Source organism: Euleptes europaea, chromosome 7 (genome assembly GCF_029931775.1).
Source record: "Euleptes europaea isolate rEulEur1 chromosome 7, rEulEur1.hap1, whole genome shotgun sequence".
In the NCBI taxonomy this organism is placed as follows: domain Eukaryota; kingdom Metazoa; phylum Chordata; class Lepidosauria; order Squamata; family Sphaerodactylidae; genus Euleptes; species Euleptes europaea.
In genome coordinates, this window is record NC_079318.1 from 33,933,176 (window position 1) to 33,955,849 (window position 22,674).

At 43.1% G+C, this 22,674-nt stretch overlaps 1 protein-coding gene across 1 annotated transcript in view; it reads left to right on the forward strand.

Moving 5' to 3' along the window:
* Window positions 1-22,674, forward strand: part of VIT (vitrin) — a 59,312-nt gene that overhangs the window by 12,200 nt on the left and 24,438 nt on the right. Inside the window, exons 2-7 of the mRNA XM_056852610.1 lie at window positions 8,985-9,040; window positions 10,828-10,893; window positions 12,773-12,929; window positions 16,400-16,533; window positions 19,844-19,921; window positions 21,738-21,959. Coding sequence (XP_056708588.1) covers window positions 9,016-9,040; window positions 10,828-10,893; window positions 12,773-12,929; window positions 16,400-16,533; window positions 19,844-19,921; window positions 21,738-21,959 — 682 coding nt within the window. The 5' untranslated portion in view covers window positions 8,985-9,015. The remainder of the gene's footprint in view (window positions 1-8,984; window positions 9,041-10,827; window positions 10,894-12,772; window positions 12,930-16,399; window positions 16,534-19,843; window positions 19,922-21,737; window positions 21,960-22,674) is intronic.

Sequence of the window (22,674 nt, forward strand, 5' to 3'; positions counted from 1 at the left end):
ACATTACACAGGTGTTGGCGTGAAGCTGAATTCCTTGGGGTGGGGAGTAGGAGTTAATCATCCTAGAAAGATTTCACATTTCTGCCATTTAAAATTTTGCAAGGTGTGTTGCATTCTGAAGCCATAACTTCAGTGTTAGCTGTTCACAAGTTCACCAGTTCATCTGAACACCTTACATAGCCGCTTAATGCTTTTGACGCTTTAATGACAATAGTAGAATATTTTCATATGTTACCATGGTTCGTCTTCAGTCAGTATACCATGATTAAAAATAGAAAAGTGCTGTTCAGCCTTTTCAACACAGTTCCACCTACTTGTTTGTATAGTCCAAACAAGTAACATAAACCTCAAGAATGTTTCCTAATTAAGCTGTGCATAAAGCGGAAAGAAAGGCGTAATAAAATAGCAGTATGAATGTGGTGACGGGGCATTTGGGGTTGAATCCAGCAATCCTCTCACACAGATCTGCCCAAGGCATTTGTGAGTCTGGAAAACTTGATTCCCAGGGTCACAGAATCCCTGGGATGTAATAGTCAAAAAGGTCAGTAGACTGCAGCGGGAAGGGAGAAGTAAGGGTAATTTCACTCCTTTCCACCACATCACTTCAGTCCACTGGTACGTGCACGGCTACTACTCCTATAACCCCAGGAATCAATTTTCCTGTGGAATCAGAATTGGCCACTAGGGGATGGAGAAGAACCATTACCTTCCTTACCTTTTGCTGATGATTCCCTTGATCCAGTCCATTAACTGATAACAGTCCTACATTGGACAACAAAAAAAATTGCAGGAGCCATCTCCCCAGGACTCCTCTAGTGTCTTACAAAGTTAAAGGTGGATATCTTAGGTTGGAGACATTCCCCCGCCCCCCGCCCCCGAAACAGTTGAAGGTGGTGTAATATTTGCAGCTGGAAACTTTGAAACTGATACCCTGGGAGACTAACCGTGCAATCCTGAATGGGGGGGGGGGCGGAGCTGCATAGGCACCAGCATGACCCCTGTGCCGATGTAAGTGCCACTCTGGACTGTCCAGAGTGGCATGGACACCAGGGCAGGGCTACTTACGCTGTCCCTCAGGAATGGCGCAGAAGTGTGGGCCTCAGGCGCCTTCGCTGTTTCCCCGGCAGTGTTGTCCTGACATAAGAGGCTGCACCAGCATTTAGGGGGTGTTCCCAGGGGCGGAGCTGCCTTTAGGTAGCTTCCTAACCCCCTTTGGGCCAAAAACATGACATTTTGCAGGTGTCAAGATTCACCTGCAAAATCATGGCACAGGTCCATGGAACTCTTTGGGGAGTTCCACAGGGTTTTTCCCGAAAAACCCTTTTTTATTCTTTTTTCGGCTTGCTGCCTTGTGCAAGGCTCACTGCAAATTATCTCAAGATGGCTGCTGCCCATGGTGCTACTTCTCTTCATGCACTCACCAATGGGGGTTTCTGCCAATACCCCTGTCATTACAGATGGTTTTCCAGAGGTATCTTTGCTTGCAACATGCACACCTTTACTTCTATTATCTCTGAAGCACTATAAAACCTTTTTGACCATTGATGACAGTGAGACAAAATTATTTATACAACAATGCCTCTACCATGCCACCTTCAATGCTCTTACATTAAAAAAAAAACTTTGTCCCTCTTGAATATATTGGCTCAAGTCCAGACTGCATTTTACCTTTACTGAGGTTTAAAATAGTCTGTGAGGAAAGAGCATTTGGGGGGGGATTTGATCAGGGCTGTAGCACTAGGGTACAAGGCATCAACACTAATCCCTCTGTGCAGTGTCCCCCAATAAAATGATAGAATCATAGAGTTGGAAGGGACCACCAGGGTCATCTAGTCCAACCCCCTGCACAATGCAGGAATTTAACAACTACCTCCCACACACACATCCAGTCACCCCTACTCCATGCCCAGAAGATGGCCAAGATGCCCTCCCTCTCATGAACTGCCTAAGGTCATAGAATCAGCACTGCTGACAGATGGCCATCTGTCAATAAAACCACACCAAAGCTGTTGTTAGCCATAGTGCACATTTAGTACACTGATTATATGCAAAGGCTGCAAATGGAATATTTTTATGGCCCACAGTCAAACTTGGGGGAATATAGACAGAAGCCAAAATAACAGAGACCTGCATTCCAGCACAGAGCAAGCCAATCTGCACATGAGACAGAATATCGCACTGCAGGGGTTTTGTTGGCTCAGCATATGTCTGAATTAGGCATTGATGTGTGGGAAGATAACACATTCAGTAGCTGCCACGAACATGTATTCTTGCTTGCAGAATGCAAGTTTATATGTCATGCCATTTATCTCCTGCTATTCTTTCAAGGAATGCAGCGAAAAGTACCAAAAGTTCACAGGTGATCTCCAATCCACCTTCTGGCTAACTTCAGTCTTGCTTATATTCAGAGATAGAGCTACATATGGCAGCTGCTGTTCTCTGCACTGGAAAGCATAGCAGTAGGTCTGAAAAGAAGGTGATCAGGGTGTTTATATCTATGTGGTCCTAAAGAACAGGATCTATGCAGTGGGCAAAATGGTACCTTTTATAATAGATCCGGTAATCCTTTACCAATTGCCCACTTTCAAGCCTCGCAATGTAAAATTCAGCTGAAACGCTCACCCCTTGCTCCAGTTGTGTTGTGTTTTCTTTTGCCATTCCATTTTTATAAACTATGAAATTTGACTCACTAAGCTACCTTCTCCGGCCAAGCTTTAACTGAGTCAACAATCTAAGCCATTTCTTGGCTCTCTGAGCCTACAAGAATACATGCCAAATAAACCATTTAGTCTCAAAGATGCCAGGAGGTATTTTATCCAGTTGTCTAAGTTATATAAGCCACAGCACTGGAAAGAGGGCTCCTAAGTTCCTGAGCACGATCTCCAGCCAGTACAAGAAGATGTCTAATCCCTTAATGAACCCAGCCCTCTCCCAATCTCTTCAGCAGCAGTAGCACACCTCAGAATTGATGTGCCTTTACTCCATATGCCACAGCTCCAATGGTCCACTGTACTTCATCCACATAGCTTTTTAATTTTTTTGTCTAGAACAGCAATTTAACCCTTCACTGTTTTTCTGCAGTAGCAACTCTTTTCTTAACCGTGTTTTTACTAAGATGTTTTCCAGTTTTTCCAGAAAAAAAGTGTTATCATTTTAGCTGTTACATTTAGATAGTAGAGGTTATACGCTAAGAATATAAGAACATAAGAAAGGCCATGCTGGATCAGACCAAGGTCCATCAGGTCCAGCAGTATGTTCACACAGTGGCCAACCAGAGGCCCCTAGAAAGCCCCCAAACAACTGCAGCAGCATTATCCTGCCTGTGTTCCAAAGCACCTACTACAATAGGCATGCTCCTCTGATTCTGGAGAGAATAGGTATGCATCATGACTAGTATCCATGTTGACTAGTAGCCATGGATAGCCTTATCATCCATGAACATGTCCAGTCCCCTCTTGTAGCCTTCTAAGTTGCCAGCCATCACCACATCCTGGGCCAGGGAGTTCCACAATTTAACTATGCGTTGTGTCATTCTATTAACAACAAAAATGGGTTAAAGGAAGGGGAAGTAATCATAATTATCTGTTTAAAGCCTTTAAATCTGTGTGGAGTAGGTATCTCAACTAATATTTGAAGACCATGAAGTAGGGCAGGATGTTTGTCCTCTTTGCCAAAGGTAGAATACACCCCTCACTATAATAGTGCACAGTAGCGTGTACCTCAGAGATGATTCATAAGAACAGGCTGTTAAAGAGCAGCGGGAGTCTAAACTCATATCTTGACATGTGAGATCTTTATTTCTTCTGTTAAAGAATAATTTCTAAAGGATTAAGCACTTGCATTACTTTAACTAAAGTCAGGGTAAAACAGAGTAAAAGTGATTTTAAAAGAATGAGCCCAATATTCCCTATTCTATTAATTTTACACGCACAGAGTCGCTTGGTTTGGAGTATGTCACTTGCACTATTATTAATTCAGGACAAATAACAGAAGAGAGCCACTTTAAGAATGAGTGTGACAATATGGGTTTTGGATTCAGAGGCCTTTTAGGCAGGGACGTTTCCCTGCGGTCACCCCCGCCGATTGCTTTGGGACTTCCTTTTGTTTATGCATGCCTTTTCCAACAGTCAGAGGTTGCCTTGCTCTCCCCACGCATTTTGCCTGTGTTTTCCAGATGCTGTGTTAGCCAGAATCTGGAAATAGCTGGCAAAACGTGCAGGGAGAGCGAGGGGACCTCTGATGGTCGGAAAAGGCATGCCGTGACCAAAAGGAAGCCCCGAAGCAGTCGGTGGGAGTGACCGCGGGGAAACATCCCTGCATAAAAGGCCAGACTAGAGCTTCAGAAAACTCACTTATCACTTATGAAATCAGCTTGCCTTTCAATAGGCATCTTCCTATTGAAAGACAAGCTGATTTCACAAGTGATAAGTGAGCTTGTCTTTCAAAAGGAAGATGCCTCTCTTTAAATTTATGTCATGAGTAGTGATTCAGCTGTTTGGAATCAATTGGAAGGAATATAGGAGCATAAGTAGGACTCAGGACAGTGGTTCACCTACTCCGTCATACTGTCCCACACAGCAGCCAATCAGTTGCCCTGAAAGGCAAAGACAAACAGGGCACAAAGGCCAGGCTCTTCCCCTGTTGCTGCTTCACAGCACTGATATAGAAGTTTCCTGCCTCTGTGTATGGGGGTCCCCTTTAGACGGTATGACTTTGATGGGCTTCTCTATGCAAGCAAAAAGACCATCCAGCCCACACTGCAAGACATGCACATATTCCCCACATGAACCAGTTTGTTTTGGGGCAGAAGCTAAGAAAATGAGCTACAGGTAACCCACGGCAATGTGTCTGAAGCACAAATATGAAAATGTAATAAAGAAATGTGAAGGCGATGACAACTATCATTGTAAGGGTGGCAACATGACATAATCTTTCCATTCTAAGATGAGCTGTAAATAGGGTTGTCAGGTTCCTCTTCGCCACCAGTGGGAGGTTTTGGGGGTGGAGCCTGAGGAGGACAGGGTTCGGGGAGGGGAGGGACTTCAATGCCATGGAGTCCAATTGCCAAAGCGGCCATTTTCTCCAGGTGAACTGATCTCTATAGCAGGAGATCTCCAGCTACTACCTGGAGGTTGGCAACCCTAGCTGTAAAACAAATGGGTACTGCAGGTTTTCAGTATAGTACAGCTTGAATGGAGAAAATCTCACTATGGCTGGTATCACAAATCTGAGAGTATGACAGAGCCTTATAGACCATCTTTAGATCATCCAGTCCAACCTGCTGTTCAGTGTTGGACATCTGAAGCTATAGCATTCCTGACAGAAGGCTATCCAACATCTGCTTGAAAATCTCCAATGGTAGAAAACCTACCACCTTTCCACTACCAGCCCTGCTTAAAGTCGTCCTCACCAATGTGGAAGACCCAGGTTCGAATCCCCTCTCTGCCATGTAAGCTTTCTGGGTGACCCTGGGCCAGTCACACATTCTCATCTTAAACTCACAGGGTTGTGCTGAAGATAAAATTGAGAAGGGAAGAATGTTGTGGCTGTTTTTGCATGACAGGAGGAAAAAGGAGGGTATAAATGAAGTCTACTTAATTAATTAACTAACAGAAATTCTAAAGTGAAATAAAATAGATCAATTCACCTCTGGTTCACCTATTGCCATACCAGTTATTCTTTATATCCTCTGTAAAACTAAATTTAACTCAGACGCCTTGAATTCAAGGTAATGATGTTTCCTCTAGGCCATTTGCTTCAGCTACTTGTAAACTGCTCATAGTCACTTAGTGTTTCTTGAATTATTGCTGCAACAACTACCATTGAGAGAAATATTCTTATGCCCTCCTTCTGGAAAAGAGTGTGCAAGCTGACTCCTGTGGGTGATCAGAAACAATAAACTGCTTACATTGCTAAGCCATGTGATGCCCATAAAGAATGTCTGTTTGCCTATGTAATCCACAGGAAAAAATCAAATACCTAAAACCAGCACTTCCATTTAAAAATATCAGATTAGGCATGCCCAAACTGTTTATGAGGAGTATAATTAAACAATCCATTGGAAGAATTCGTCTTTCATCCTGCAACTATATAAAGAGAATTATGAAAGTCAGCCTGCCAATAATACTTTCCATTTTAAAATATAGCATTTGTGATTTAGGTGTGGTTTGAAAATGTTAACATTTAAAATGTTAAAACCTTTCCTAATATTATTTTAGGTGTTGTTGTTTTTTTAATGAAATCACCTTCCAAAGAGAGATTTGATTGGGCCTAAATGACTGCAGTTCAAATTTTTAGGGCACTTTCACATTAATGCACATCAATGCTTTGATCACGCACAGTAGACTTATTTAGAAGGGCAATCCCAGTCCTGCTACTACTACTGCATGTAGTCTAGCAAGACTGGCATAGGAGACGGATCTTCTGTCATGCCAAAACAGCTACAACAACTGACCTCCTCTATATCTGTTCTTTGTGGAAGAGGAGTGGGGTAAGGGTCTAAAGAGAGAAAATTCTAGAAATCCCCCTATTTGCCCTGGGGAGCTGATGTAGTCAGGCAACTCATGATGTTATGATGCTTAGATTGGTCTCACAGTGGCCTGCACGCGCACTCTCCTCCTCCTCCTCCTTTTTCTCCTCCTCCTCCTCCTCCTCCTTCTTCTTCTTCTCCTTCTCCTCCTCCTCCTCCTCCTCCTCCTCTTCTGCTATGGAGCACTTCCTCTTTAGTTTCCTGTTTGGGTATCTCAAAGAACTGGTTCCCTCAGACATATATAATGCACAGAGGTGAGTGCTGGTTAAGAATTTGAAAGGAAGCCAGTACTGTTGGTTAGTGACATCTCCACCAAAACCGTCTGAACCTGGCTGGGATTGACAAACTGAAACACAATGTTGTCAAATTAAACATATACTGTTAAAACCTAGACTTACATGAACATAAGAAGAGCTCTGCTGGACCAGACCAGAGGTCTCTACACTATGTCTCACACATGGTGTAGTTTAATGAGTGTTACGTGCCATCAACTCACTTTCAATTATGACGACCCTATGAATTAATGATCTCCAAAACATCCTATCGTTAACAGCCCTGCTTAGGTCTTGTAACCTGAGGGCTGTGGCTTCCTTGATTGAGTCAATTGATCTCATACTGGGACTTCCTCTTTGTCTGCTGCCTTCCACTTTTCCTAGCACTATTGTCTTTTCCAGTGACCAAATTATGATAGCCTCAGTTTAGTCATTTTACCTTCTAGGGAGAGTTCAGGCTCGATTTGATCTAGAACCCACCTGTTGTCTTCTTGGTGGGCCATGGTATCCATAAAACTCTCCTCCAACACCATATTTCAAAGGAATCACCTTTCTTCCTGTCAGTTTTAGTATGGTAGTTCTATGATAATAAGCCAATGCCATGCCATAATCCAACTTTGCCATGCTCAGAACGTCAGTTACTGTAGGGTCATGTCTATTGTCTGGTCTAGGCAGTGATTTCAGACTTCCAGTTAGTTCAGTCCTTTGCAGCTGGCACCACGTCATTTTGTATTTCCAGATTTGTAAATTGGGAGCTAACTTGAATCTGTTTCCAGATTCAGCTCTGTTTTCTTTGCCTCTTTCATCCCCCCCCCCGCACCCCCTGTTTTCCTTTCTCTGGGTCCTTTTTCAACTCCTTAACCCATCTTTTAACCATAGGGTTGCCAGCTCTGAGTTGGGAAATAGCTGGAGATTTTTGGGTTGGAGCCTGAGGAGGGTGGCATTTGGGGAGGGACTTCAATGCCATAGAGTCCAATTGCCAAAGTGGCCATTTTCTCCAGGTGAACTGATCTCTATCGGCTGGAGATTAGTTGTAATAGCAGGAGATCTCCAGCTAGTACCTGGAGATTGGCAACCCTATTTAACTGCCTCTTTTTCAAATACACCGTCCTCCAGGCATTTGCAAGCCGAGCTGTCCATCCATTTTCAGGGTCAGAAGTTAAGCGCTGCCGAGGACTGGTGGAAAGAGCTGATTGGCAAGCTGGCGCCTCAGAGTCTGGGGGCTGCCTTTGTATCTGGGGCGCATAGCATGATGTCCATGCAAATTAGCTTCCAAACTGAGGGAAACGGCTTAAATGCAAGAGATATATGGCACTGAAAACATTTCTTTTGGTGGCAAATGACATCCTGTGAACAGTCCCTTATTATGGTCATTAAAAACCTATTTTCAAGAGATGGTCACGGTGCAGGGAAACGAAGCCTCTACTCGGGGTGACCTTCAGTTTCAGAGCAGATTTTCGGTGTGAGGGGGAGCCAGCCAAAGTCTTGACCAAGGGGGCTGTCTGAAGGAGATTGCTCATCCGTGCGAGTGGGGAAGTCTCCTTTGGAAGCCTGGTAGTGTGAGCAGCTGATGAAGCAGGCTCTTTTAGTTGGAAGGTATATCTCTCCAGATGGGATTGGTGAGCCCCGTCTTTTTAACAACCCTTATGCTTTATCCAAATTAATCCAGTGAATGGTGATGGACAGATGGTTGTGTGGTTGGATGGTTGGTCAGACCAAGTTGGCTGTGATTACAAGACCCCTACCTCAAAAGGGCTAATTTCGGGTTTATTTTCGGTTTGGGTATATTGATATGCACAACCCTAGTTGAAATATTTAAAAGTGTAATGTTTGCCATCTTGGGAACCTTGTTTAGGTGGAAATGTGGCATAGAAATGTTTTAAATAAATAACGAAATAATGCCATACATATAATCTCCTGGAAAAAAGGATAGCATACACGTTATGCTTAATAAAATAGCTGGTACTGTTTGAACTCATTCATACAAGCAAATCTCTGCTCGTCGATCAAGTGGTGAATGTATATGTGGTTGATAATCAGTACAGACAGGGTCACTTATTCTGTCACTGCCACCACTGTATTAGAAGTATATTCCTTAAAGTAACCAAGACAGATCATATAGATATTATTCAATAATGGACTTTTGACATTAAGTGTAAAAATATTGGATTTCTATTTTTCAGTGAACTTTATTAAAGCTCCTGGATTCTTACCATGAAGGTTATTGCTGCAGTCTTTGGTAAGTATTTAAAGTAATATTCACTTCCATATTAGGGTGGTGCAGTGGTTAGGGTGTCGGAATAGTATCTGGGAGACTAGGATCTGAGAGACCCAGGTTCGAATCTCCACTCTGCCACGGCAGCTTGCTGGGTAACCCTGGGGCAGTGGCACACTCTCGACCTAACCTACATCACAGGTTTGTTGTGAGGATAAGATGTAGGAGAGGAGAATGATGTACGTTGCTTTGGGCCCCCAGTGGGCAGAAAGGTGGGGTATAAATGAAGTAAATAAAGAATAAATATTTTACACGATCTGCTTAATTTGTTTATTTTTGTAATCTGCCTTGTAGACTCAGGACAGGTTATGTCAATTGCACTAGAAGAGGCATAGCTCAGTAGTCAATCACAGGCCTTGGATACTAGGGTTGCCAGCTCCTGGTTGGGAAATACCTGGAAATTTTTGGGGTGGAGCCTGAGGAGGGCAAGGTTTGGGGAGGGGAGGGATTTCAATGCCATAGAGTCCAATTGTTGAAGTGGCCATTTTCTCCAGGTGAACTGATCACTATCGGCTGGAGATCAGTTGTAATAGCGGGAGATCTCCAGCTACTACCTGGAGGTTAGCAACCCTATTGAATACAGAATTTTATGTTTAGTCTGCAGTGGAAAGGATATTGGGAGCAGCAAACCCCTGTTCTCAGACTTCAGAGAGCTGTGGTAGATGCAACAGATGCCTGACTTACTTAAGGAACAATTCCTGTTCTGGGAAAAGGCCATGGCTCAGTGGTATAGCACATGCAGCAAATCCTGGATTCAATCCTAGCATCTATAGTTTAAGGCTGTCAGGTTATACTTGGTGGGGGGGGGAATTATCTGCCAAGCACCCCAAGTAGACAACTCAGAGCCTGATGGACCAATGGGCTTACTCATATGTTCAAAAGATGCATTCAAAATTGTGGAACTCCCTGCCCCAAGATGTGGTGATGGCGGTCAACTTGGAAGGCTTTGAGAGGGGAATAGACATGTTCATGGAGGACAGGGTTATCCAAGGCTACTAGTCAAAATGAATGCTAGTCATCCAACCTACTCTCTCTAGTATCAGAGGAGCATGCCTATTATATTAGGTGCTGTGAAACACAGGCAGGGTAATGCTGCTGCAGTCGTCTTATTTATGGGCTTCCTAGAGGCACCTGGTTGGCCACTGTGTGAACAGACTGCTGGACTTGATGGGCCTTGGTCTGATCCAGCATGGCTTTTCTTATGTTCTTATTAGGGTTGCCAGGTGGGTGGTATTGGCGGGCAATTGCGGGCAAATCCAACCAGCCACTCTGGAGCTGCGGCTGCATGGGCACGCATGCGATGACGGCACTTCAAGTTTTACTTCCAGAAGCACTGCATTGCTGCAGCTGCTTTTGCACTCAAACCCCCAAATTTTGGTTTTGAGTGTTAAATCAGCCACGGCGATGCAGCGCTTCCGGAAGTAAAATGGGAAGAACCATCATTGCATGCATGCACCCCAGCTCAACCCCCTAAACCTCCTGCCGATCGGGAGCGGGGACCTGGCAACCCTAGTTCTTATGTTCTTATACACTGTGTGCAAAACCTAAAGTAGTGACTATACAAATCTTGGGAAAACAAAGGTGGCAAACTGCAGTAGAACACTAATGGAAAATTAGAATTTTTAATGCATGACTTATTAGTAAAGGTAAATAAACCATTTGAATTTAAGAAAAACCACATTCCGTTTTCATAGATCTTCATGCCGCTAGTGGTGTATTTGCCTCATATTTTTTCATATTTTCTGTTTTAGCCTTGCTCCTGACTTGTACACTTGCAACTAAAGAAGTGGCAAAGAGGAACAAAAAGTCTAAACTACGTAAGTGAACAAAGTAGTCCAAAATGGGAGCTTCATCCACATTGGAAGCTCTTTCCCTGTTTAGATGCTGCCTTCTGGCTTGAATAGAGACATTATAAAAGTGGCCTATAGAAACGATGCCTGTGTATAGTATGTAGCTGTCAGCCATTTTGCTTCTGGTTTTTACACGTCATAATGTTCCCAGGGATTCCCAAATGGCACTGTATATTTGTGGCTGATGACACAAAAGTAAAAGGATGACATTTTTTTGTCCTACATGAAGAACATACATAGTTTTTAAACTTTTAAATTAACCATATGGTATTATGCATTCATTATTTAATATATTATTAAGACATTTGTATTCTGTACTTTAGTCTCACTGAAGGATTCAGCAGCTGAATTAAACAGAAATCCCAATTCTCCATTAACTTTTCTCCAGACAATAGGAGTTGTCTCCCCATAAAATCGGCCCTTTAACCATACCCCCCAATTAGCCCTTTGTACTTCATTGCATGACCTTGGTACATTCGATGTTAAGAAGCATTATGCCTCCTTTATGCTATGAATCCCTGCGTACTTGTTGGGTATTACTAGCCTCCACCTAAATATAAACTGGATCACATTCAAGTCTTCTTTCCTAAAAGTCTAAACTTTTCTCCCTGTTGTACCCTTGCTCTTTACATTTTCAGTCTTTGGATGCTTTCTGCATGAGTATATATTTATAAACTTTTTCAGCTGGGGGCGGAGAGGGGGTTATACAACTTTTAAGGTACAGAGACAAGTCCTGGCTCAAGAGTGTGAAGTAGCATGGTTAACCATAGAACTGGAGACACTGGGCTTGCTCTGTTGGCCAGATTTCCAAGCCAACTTCAATGAATATAATAACATACACAACAAAGCTTAACTTTGAATGTTTGTGACCTAGACACAGAGGGAGTGTGCACGTATACATGTGTGTATGTGGGAAGTGGCACACCCATTCTAAATTTAAAAATCAGCTAAGCGCCCCCAGAAGCTGAATCACCCTGAAACCGAGTCTTACTTGAGCTCTGGGCCCAAAGAGAACTCTGTATGTACAGCAGAGCCTCTGCCTTTATGGCAAGTTGCCGCATTGAGGCTCTAACATGCTAGATTAAACATACTGTAGGGATATTCTTGCTGTGGTTTACAATACAATCTTCAAGAGAGCTGCACTCTTCAAAGTTCACTTCAGTGGACATAGATGGATGCTACTCTGCTTAGGATAATACTGTTAAACACCCAAACCCCAAAATGAATATTGGCTTTTTAATCTCTTCTACTTTTTAATCTCGTCTACCTTGGGCTAGTCACTAGGGTTGCCAACCTCCAGGTAGTAGCTGGCGATCTCATTCGATTACAACTGATCTCCAGCCAATAGAAATCAGTTCACCTGGAGAAAATGGCCGCTTTGGCAATTGGACTCTATGGCATTGAAGTCCCTCCCCAAACTCCGCCCTCTTCAATCTCCGCCCCAAAAACCTCCTGTCGGTGGCGGAGGGACCTGGCAACTCTCTTACAGCTCTCTCAGCCCCACCTACCTCACAGGGTGTCTGTTGTGGGGAGGGGAAGGGAAGGTGATTGTAAACCGATTTGATTCTTCCTTAAGTGGTAGAGAAAGTCAGCATATAAAAACCAACTCTTCTCCTCCTCCTCAGTTATTGGGCACTTAAACTTGCACATGTCAATTAATAAATTGAGGGAAATTAAATGCTGCCTCTTCAGTATCCTGCTCAACTTAACAATTATTATGAATGGCTTCTGTATTGAATGCTGCCTCTTCAGTATCCTGCTCAACTTAACAATTATTATGAATGGCTTCTGTATTATCAGGGTTGTTAACTTTAAAAAATAAATAATTAGATTTGTGTGTTTACAGACGTTCCTCAGATTGAATGTGATATCAAAGCTGCGAAAATCATCAATCCAGAATTCATTGCAAAATGTCCTTCCGGATGTCAAGACACCAAATACCGGGTCTATGGCACAGACATCTACGCTTCTTTTTCCAGTGTGTGCGGTGCTGCTATTCACAGGTCAGCAGAGAAAGAGGGGTGTGTCCTCAGCAGCTGGCACTGGCGGCAATGGAGGGAAGGGTTCTGCAAAATCAGCAGTTCCACTGTCAGTTGGGCTGATAGCCCCTTAAGTCCCTTTCACTTTGGTCCTACCAGCAGCTAACAAGGGGCAACATTTATTTACATTTATTTTTGCACTAACAGCATGAACACACACAAAGCTGCCTAACGGTGGAGCGGTGGAGTCTGATCTGGAGAACCGGGTTTGATTCCCCACTCTTCCACATGAGCGGCGGAGGCTAATCTGGTGAACTGGATTTGTTTCCCCACTCCTACACACGAAGCCATCTGGGTGACCTTGGGCAAGTTACATCTCTGTTAGAGCTCTCTCAGCCTCACCTACCTCACAGGGTCTCTGTTGTGGGGAGGGGAAGGGATTGTAAGCCTGTTTGAGTCTTCCTTAAGTGGTAGAGAAAGCCGGCATATAAAAACCAACTCTTCTTCTTCCTCCTCTTCCACTGAATCAGACCGTAGGTCCATCAAAGTCAATATTATCTACTCAGACCGGCCGCAGCTCTCCAGGGTCTCAGGTAGAGGTCTTTCATATCACCTACTTGCCTAGTCCCTTTATCTGATGATGCCAGGGTTACAACTTGGGACCTTCTGCATACCAAGCAGAAGCTCTTCCGCTGAGCGAAGGCCCCATGCTGTGGTGAAGACATACTTAATGAAAACAGAGCTCCCACTGGGGAGAATCCTACTTTCTCTTAGCTTTGCATCTGAAATGCCAAGCACACATACCTGCGAATCAAAGATGGGCTCAGCTGTCGGTCTTGCCCTGCCTTGCCACAGGTCCTTTAGAGATATACTCAGAGACACTTCCCTATAGTCAAGAGGCAAATTGTGCCATGCGAATGCCTCCACAAATGTCTCAATCCTGTTAGTGACCACTGTGTTGGATAAGGAACATATGTATTATTGCTGATATATTGGCTGAAGAAGCTTAACAGCGAAAACGTGGGAACTTATTCCAGGAAAAGCGTTCCCAACCTTTGCCATTTCCCCTTCCATCGTACCAGAGTCTCCCGGTTCCCACCCCACGGGGCGAAGATTACTACAGTCTGTTGTGCATACTGGCTGTGGATTCTGGACGCTTGCTTAGGATCACACCGTGATTTCAGTGAAGGAACTTTTGCGCCCAACCACAGCTTTCACTCTTCACCCTATATGGGGTTTTGTTAGTACTTCGGTCCCTTTTCGCTTTACTTGTATGTATAGAAGTTGAAACATTTATGTATGTAATTCTTTAATATTGTACACACTGTAAATATTATTAGCACTATAGTGATAAAAATAAGAATAAGATTTGAAAATCACATAACATTGTGATTGATTTTTTTCTAAACATTTCTACAGGGGCATAACATTAAAATCAGATGTTTGTCCATACTGCTCTCATGAATTTTTTAGGGGAAAAAATCCGGCCAAACACTATGTGTGTGCATACACCCAATACAAATATTCAACCCCACCCCATGGATGTTCAGAAATGGGGTGGGTGTGTTGAAGGGAAGCTGGGCACTGTAGTGTGTTCGTCTGGCCCAAAGCCATCTTGCCTTCATCCTATATAAATGTGATCTGACAGGGTAAAAATGTATGCGCCAAATTTGCCTCTTTAGAATTTAAAAAGTTTGAGCAAATTTTAATACTAGTAAAAAGCTAAGAATAAATCTTTATTTTCCATGTAAGAAATTATGTATGTCCTGAAAAGATAGAAGAAATTGATTTTTACATAAAGTGTTTAGCTGCTTAGCGTACACACACAGAGAGAGAATTTTAGAAATCAAATATAGCTTTCCTTTTTAGATCAGAGGCTAATTTCCAAAAATACTGCCACCTGCTGTGTAGAAGGATAAAGTCAGGCATTTTAATTAAATTGCCATTAAAGTATTACGAAGATTACACTGACTGACTCAAAACAAAATCAGTAAATAGAGCAAATAATCAGATATATGGATGTGGGTTGCAACCTGTGTAATAGCCAAATGTTCAAGCACTTGGGTTCCGGACAGCTGCTCTGTATGTTAAGGTGATCATTATGAGGATAAAATAGAGAAGAGAATGGTGTTGTAAGCCACTTTCGGTCACTTTGTTAGAAAAGTAGGGTATAAATATCTTTAAAAATGGATAAATAATAACCAGTAAATGTGCTTGAGAACCAATTAGAGTATTCAGAAGAAGTGGTGAATGCATGCATATCTTTAGTTTCCCTTCCACCTATCTATCAGTAAGGAGATGCACATTCTCCTAAAGGAGGGGCAGAATGTGCATCTCCTTTTTTTCAAGTGAGACTGGACTGTTCCTAAATTCCTACCTAGGAAGAGTGAATATACATATGTAAGGAGTTGAGTTGCACCCACTGGCCATGCCCTCCCCCCCTCCAATATCTTTCATTATAATCTGTGAACAAGGGTATAGGAAGGGCTACGGTTCAATGGCAGAGCCTCTGCTTTGCATACAGAAGGTCCCAGGTTCAATCCCTGGCATCTCCAGTTAAAAGGACCAGGTAGAAGGTAATATGAAAGACCTTACCCAAGAGAGCTGCTGCCAGTCAGAGTAGACGGTATTCATCTTGATAGACCAATGGTCTGATTCAGTATAAGCTTGTTTCATGTGTTCATATGGATATACTTGTTTTTGTCTGCAAAATCAAGACTCTTGGCAAAACCTTGGTCCCCATTGTGGATACAGGGGGGTGACAATAAAACCATACATGAATCAGGCTGGATTCTGACTACATAACCATACTCAATGTCACATTCCATGGTGATGAATTCATCTCCATGCCTTCCATGGTATTGCTTGATGACCTCAATAAGGAACTGCAGAATCTTTTACTGTTACAAAATCTGGATTAAATATCTGTTGGGGATGCTTTATGGGTACGGTTGCCAGCCTCCAGGTGGTGGCTGGGGATCTCCCGCTATTACAACTGATCTTCAGGTGACAGAGATCAGTTCCTCTGGAGAAAATGGCCACTTTGGCAACTGGACTTTGTGGCATTGATGTCCCTCCCCTCTCCAAACCCCACCCTTCTCAGGCTCCACTCCCAAAATCTCCAGGTATTTCCCAACCCGGAGCTGGCAACCCTATTTATGGGAAGGGTTTGAACTAAATTAAACATTAAGGTATATTCAAACTCAAAATTGTAATCCTCAGATTAGATTTAGTCCTTGAATAGAAAGTACCTTGATTCACTACTGTAATTTGGACATAATGAGTAGCAGAACATGCACCTCAGTGCATTAAACATAGAGAGAAACACCTAAGTGTTGGGTTGGAACATCCAGTTCCGAGAGCAGTAGGCCTAGAAGTAGAAGTTGCCATTCAGATGTAGATTGTAAAAACAGCTTAAAAGTGGAACCTCTTCATTAAAAGCATAATTAAAAAGTAACTGTTATGTTTCTGATGGGATTACATTGTTTTTGCAGCGGCATAATTGACAAGTCTGGAGGGAAAATTCTTGTTCAAAAAGTTGCTGGACAATCTGGTTACAAGGGAAGTTACTCCAACGGAATCCAATCACTGTCTTTGCCGCGGTGGAGGGAGTCCTTCATTGTTTCAGGTACAATATTTAATATTTTTAAAATTACATATCAGACTGACTGGTAGTGGGGAAATAAGAAATGAATCTTTATTGCGTTAGGAGTCTAGCAGCTCTCTCCCAGATCTCAGGCACAGGTCTCTCATTAGCTGCTAATGAGCTCTTTTTAAACCAAAGATGTTGGAAATTGAACCTGGGACTTTCTGCATGCCAAGCAGTTCTACTACTACTGTGCCAGGGCACCTCTGATCCAGGAGTGCTTTTCTTACGTTCTTACCACACAAAGCTCAATCTAGACAATGTTCAGTAGGGATGCATCACTATTCACATGCCCCCAGCTTAACTGACATGTACACAAGCAGTTTATACCCTATATCAGGAGCGGGGAACCTTTTTTCTGCCAAGGGCCATGTGGATATTTATAACATCATTCGCTTGCCATACAAAATTATCAGATTAAAAATTAGCCTGCTATAGTTGGTCAATCATTTAGCCAAGAGGCACGACCAGAGACGGCTCTGAGTGTCTGCCATGTGGAGCGACTCACTTTTGAGCAGATCGCCAGTCTTAGATCCTTCTGAGCTAGAGATCTGCCAGGACCCATGAAGGGCCAGACAAAATGATTTCGCGGGCCTTATACGGCCCCCAGGCCTGACGTTCCCCACCCCTGCCCTATATTCTGCTATAGCAGAATAACAAAATGGGACTAGTGATTAAAGATCCACATTTTTAAAAATAGAAGCAATCCTTCCAATGGAGCGTCAAGCCGCATAACTTCCACTGCTTTTTAAAGAGCTACCGGATTTCACCGTTGGTAGCAAGGCTGTTAATGTTAGGATGTTTTGGAGGACACTGGTCCATAGGGTCGCCATGAGTTGGAAGCAGCTTGACAGCAATTACCACACACACACAGTAGATTTTATTAATTTACATAGAGAAATATGCAGGGGGGTGCTGAAAATAAACGCAAATGCAAGTAAACAAACTGCAGTAAGTTATCTGTCGGTGACATCAAGCAAGGAGGGTTCAGTAGGAAAAGAAGAGTTGCTGCCCTCTCTCCTAAGCTTGCTGTCAACAAGCCAACGGGGGCACTGCTACATTGAAAACAAAAGCCGTACTGACAATGCAGGCCCACTTATGAAGCATGAGACGTTTGAGAGTTGCCTGCCTGGCCAATAAGGATCTTTACAAAAGCCCATAGAAAGGAAGAGTCAGGGCTGCCAAGCCAGGAAGCAAAATGAAACGAACACCGGGCAAGTTCGTGGGGACCAAAATGAAGAGCCCACTAGGAGGCATGCAAATTGGCTGGTACTCACTGTCGAAGTATTTAAATATGCTTGCATGTAAATGAATGACTCCATTCAGATCAAAAGTACCGTCTGCTAGCAGACCATGAAAACCTTCTGTTGTGTATCTCTCTAAGTGAACCAAGTATGGGGGGGGGACCACCATTGCTTTGCCTTCTCAGCTTTTCATTTCAATTTTTAAAAAATTAAAATATGTATTTCTATAACATATATTGAAATGCCTGTGTTATAATATTAATTTCGAATCAATATAACACAGTGGGAGGTTGATAGTTCAAAGCAGTCGTTTATTGAGCCCAATATACATACCGGATAAAACTGCCCTAATGCGCAGGACAGTCTTCACACAGAACAAAGGATTGCAACCCCAATTATAACTTCTGGTTAGGGATGTTCCCATTACGTTGACTCACTAGACATTGGCTGTCTACCTTACTTTAATTAACATAGTATATAGAGATTGGTAGAAGCTGTCTCTAAGCAAGCACTTGGTCTTGTGATTCACATTCCTAACAGTGAAGGTAAGACACTGTTTTTCTCTACAGGGGAAAGCTTGTACCAGGCAATGTGTTCTGTTAGCCTCTTATAGTTATGGATGCCAACGTTCCCAAAGTTTCCATGTGTGGGCAGAATATATCTGCCTGATGCTATTCTCTATTCTTGAGCATAGCACTTCATGAACCTATGAATGTTCATACATATGAAAGAATATATGTTTTCCCATAAATGAAGTTTATAGGCACTTCAATATTTAATAAATACAATGTTCTTTGGTGAAATGAAAAGTGGAATAGTTAGTTGCTGCATGGAAAAGAAAGTATATGGATCAAATGCAACTGTGCTCAGACTTCCCTTCTCTTTTGTTTGATTAACTAGCATTTTTAGCCCTAGGCAGATTGCTGTAGGTATTGAACATATCAGCCCTAATACAACTGAAAAGCACAACTTAAATCCATTGGGGCTTTCAGCCTAAAGAATCTATCTGTCCATCTATCTAACATACAACAAAATACATTAAAAAGCATCAGAAATTTGTGATGTTAAATATAAATGGATGTTTTACTTCATGCATCTGAAGTGACCACTGATTGATGAAAGCTTATGATGGATTAAATTTTGTTTTTCTCTAAAGAGTTTTACCATAGTAGTTTTGTCCAGATCCTAAAGTGTCCTGCCAGTAACATGACTTCACTTCCGAGTATTCGTTGGAAGGGACTTTATGCCATTGGCGAGACGTCATTCCCCCCCACCCCAGTTCCTGCCCTCTTTCACTCCTGCTGCCAAGGAATCTTGCTGCCTGAGCTGGGACCAGGCCCTGTCTGTCAGCATAATCTACCTCACAGCATTGTTGTGATGATAAAATGGAAGAGAAGAGAATGATGTAAGCTGCTTTGGGGAGAAAGGTGGAGTATAAATGGAGTAAACAAATAATAAAGCTGCACACTGGAAGGGGCAGATAAAAGAAAGGCTGGTTAGTGAGCGTGAAGGAGAGAAAGACGGAGGGAAAAGGGAGGATATGAGGGATACTAGGAGGAGAGAAAGAGGAAATAGTGTATGGAAAGGGATAGAGAGGGAAATGCTCACAAGTCCTTGCAGGTTCCCTGTTTTTATACACACACATTTTTGAGGGGTTGGCTATTAGTCTTTCACTTGCTTCCAAGATAAATCTTGGTTGGTTCAGTAGATGGGTATTAGAATGTTATTTTCAAAAAGAAATGTCAAGAGGTATGAAAAGCAAATTGTGTTAAAGTGCTGATTCTTCAGCATAAAAGCATTTTCAAATAATACCCATAACATTCTTTTGTGTCACAGAGCCACATGAATGGTGAGTCTTGCCTTAGTTGCAAACCCTGGGTAATGGTTGAAAGGCTAAATGCAAACCTCAAGTGGACTGAAGATTAATGCATTAATTCTGCATTAAATGTTGAATGCATTAAATGCTAACTGTTCCGTGACTTCAAAACATGGGTAATTTTATTTCAAGATTCCTACACTTTGTTTTTTCTTGTTTTTTTTTTCCATAGAGGGCAAACCCAAAAAAGGTGTGCAGTATCCATCAACTCTTGAATATTCATCTGTCAGAAGCCCCTCAGTTAAAGGAGGCAAGTGGTTAAATTTCTGCTGAAGCTGTTTTTTCCTTTTGAGAGTGTGTGTGTATGTTTCCCTGTATGTGATGCAAAGTTGTGCCCCAATTCAGCATGGGAGTTCCAAGCACATGCAGCTTCCTGTACCGCTGGATGCAGATGTGCATTTACAACTGCATTATGTTGCTCATCAACTGAATTGTCTTTTGATGCAGTTAAAGATTCACCAACCCAATGTGAATTACTAGTTGCTATGCTGTCTAATTGACTTTTCTTGAGGCATTAGTAAAACCAACAAAACGGATATTTCTTTAAATTGCTTTGAATCTTAACTACTTTGGCTGGGATAGAGGGCGGGATATAAATCCAAATAAATAAGTGCATACATACATACATACATACATACATACATACATACATACATACTATGGCAGAATTTTCATTTCTTGCAGGAAATGTCTAGTGTTTAACATGGGAAGCTTAATAACTGTTTAAGAATACTGAAAAAGAAGCATTTAAATAAAAGGATTGTTCCTCTTGGGAAACATTGGTATTATTATCATATTGTTTATATTATTATTCAGTTTCTTTGCTTTGTTTTTGTTCCAACCCCTTTTTAAAAAGTAGGGTTGCCAACTGCCAGGTAGTAGCAGGAGATCTCCTTCTAATTCAACTGATCTCCAGCCAATAGAGATCAGACCACCTGGAGAAAAATGGCCGCTTTGGCAATTGAACTCTATGGCATTGAAGTCCCTCCCCTTCCCAAACCCGCCCTCTTCAGGCTCCGCCCCCAAAATCTCCCGCCGGTTGAGAAGAGGGACCTGGCAACCCTATTAAAAAGTCAGCAGTAATCATTAATGAATTCATTCAATCACATGATCCCAGGACACATGGAGCCCAAGAAAGGGGCAAACAGCCCCCCCTCCTTAGGGAAAATAGTACAGGAGGGAAGGCAGGAAAACTCCTCCCCCCCCCAGAGTGCTGCAAGCTGCACTGAGCACCCAAGTGTGTTTTTAAGGTGAGCCCCCAAGAGTACTTGATGTAGTGGTTAAGAGCAGTGGTTTGGAGAGGTGAACTCTGATCTGGAGAACTGGGTTTGATTCCCCTCTCCTCCACGTGTGGCGGAGGCTAATCTGGTGAACCAGGTTGGTTTCCCCACTCATACACACGAAGCCAGCTGGGTGACCTTGGGCTAGTCACTGCTCTTAGAGCTCTTTCATTCCCACCTACCTCACCGGGTGTCTGTTGTGGGGAGGGGAAGGGAAGGTGATTGTAAGCAGGTTTGATTCTTCCTTAAGTGGTAGAGAAAGTCGGCATATAAAAACCAACTCTTCTTCTGTGAGACAGGTTAGGGGATTCCTAGCCCAGCTTGCGTCTCACATATCATTTAGATGCACCTTTTCTCATGGCTGCAGGCTGTCCTCCAGGTCAACAGCCCACTGGAGACTTTCTTGGTCAGATAGAAGTCCAGTCCACCTCTAAACAAAGAGCTCAGATCTATGCATGGCAGCCACAAGGTGTACAGTGCTCCTGCCTGGAAGCAGGACTTGTGCAGCTACAACATATGTGTCCCCCTCCTTTTTTCCTTTTTTAAAAGCATAAATTACAGTAGCCATGGAAACCACCTCTCACGTAAATGCTGGTTCTCACAAATGGTGACTTTTCCACCTGAGAGCTTCTGGGCCATTAACTGCAAGGCCACCCCCATGTGCTTTAGGGTACCTTCATGAGATGCTTCTGTCTGTCTGTCGTGATCTATAGTTTTTCCTCTTTCTACGTATAATGTGTCATATATCTCTTTACATTAATCTTCCATATTTAAATATTAATATAGGAACTTCACTGCGCAGAGAATATCTGACAACTGCAGCACCGTTACCAGGTACCAAAATAGTCACCTCCTTACCAAAGCCCACTGTCATGACAACAGAATTTGTCAGCGCAGCCCTAAAGCCAACAGCAGTCCCAACCGCCATCCCTACAACGGTCACCACCAAAGCAATGACTGTGGCAACCGCAAAGCCCCAGCACGCAATGCACAAAGTCAGAGATATAGGTGAGTACAATGGACTACATCTCCTGAAGCACTGAGCACGTCAGAAATGGGCTTGCTGGACTTTACAGAACGCTGTCGTCTGCGAAGAGCCCGTCACTTTGGCCCATCTCATTGTAATGTTTCCCATAAGCTCATCCTCCGTTCCACCCGTTGGCAATTGAATGGTTATGCACAGGGGCCCCCAACATTGTGCCTGTCAACACCTTTTCTGGTGCCCACCAAGTAGGAAGTGGGCAGGGCCAGGTAGGACTTTTGCACATCAAGGCTTCTGATTGGCTGTGCAGATTTTTGAAAAAGTTGCTTTGCCAGCAGCTGCCACCATATCATGAGGATCCCCACCATGTTAAAAAGGTAAAGGTCCCCTGTGCAAGCACTGGGTCATTCCTGACCCATGGGGTGACATCACATCCCGATGTTTACTAGGCAGACTTTGTTTACGGGGTGGTTTGCCAGTTTGCCAGTGCCTTCCCCAGTCATCTTCCCTTTACCCCCCAGCAAGCTGGGTCCTCATTTTACCGACCTTGGAAGGATGGAAGGCTGAGTCAATCTTGAGCCGGCTATTTGATCGAACTCAGGTCGTGAGCAGAGCTTGGACTGCAGTACTGCAGCTTACCACTCTGCACCCATGGGGCTATACCATGTTACTGACATTAAACTGTGGCAATCATTTTGAGGCTGGCTTCTCCTCCTGCGGCAGCCATTTTGTTGCTGCACC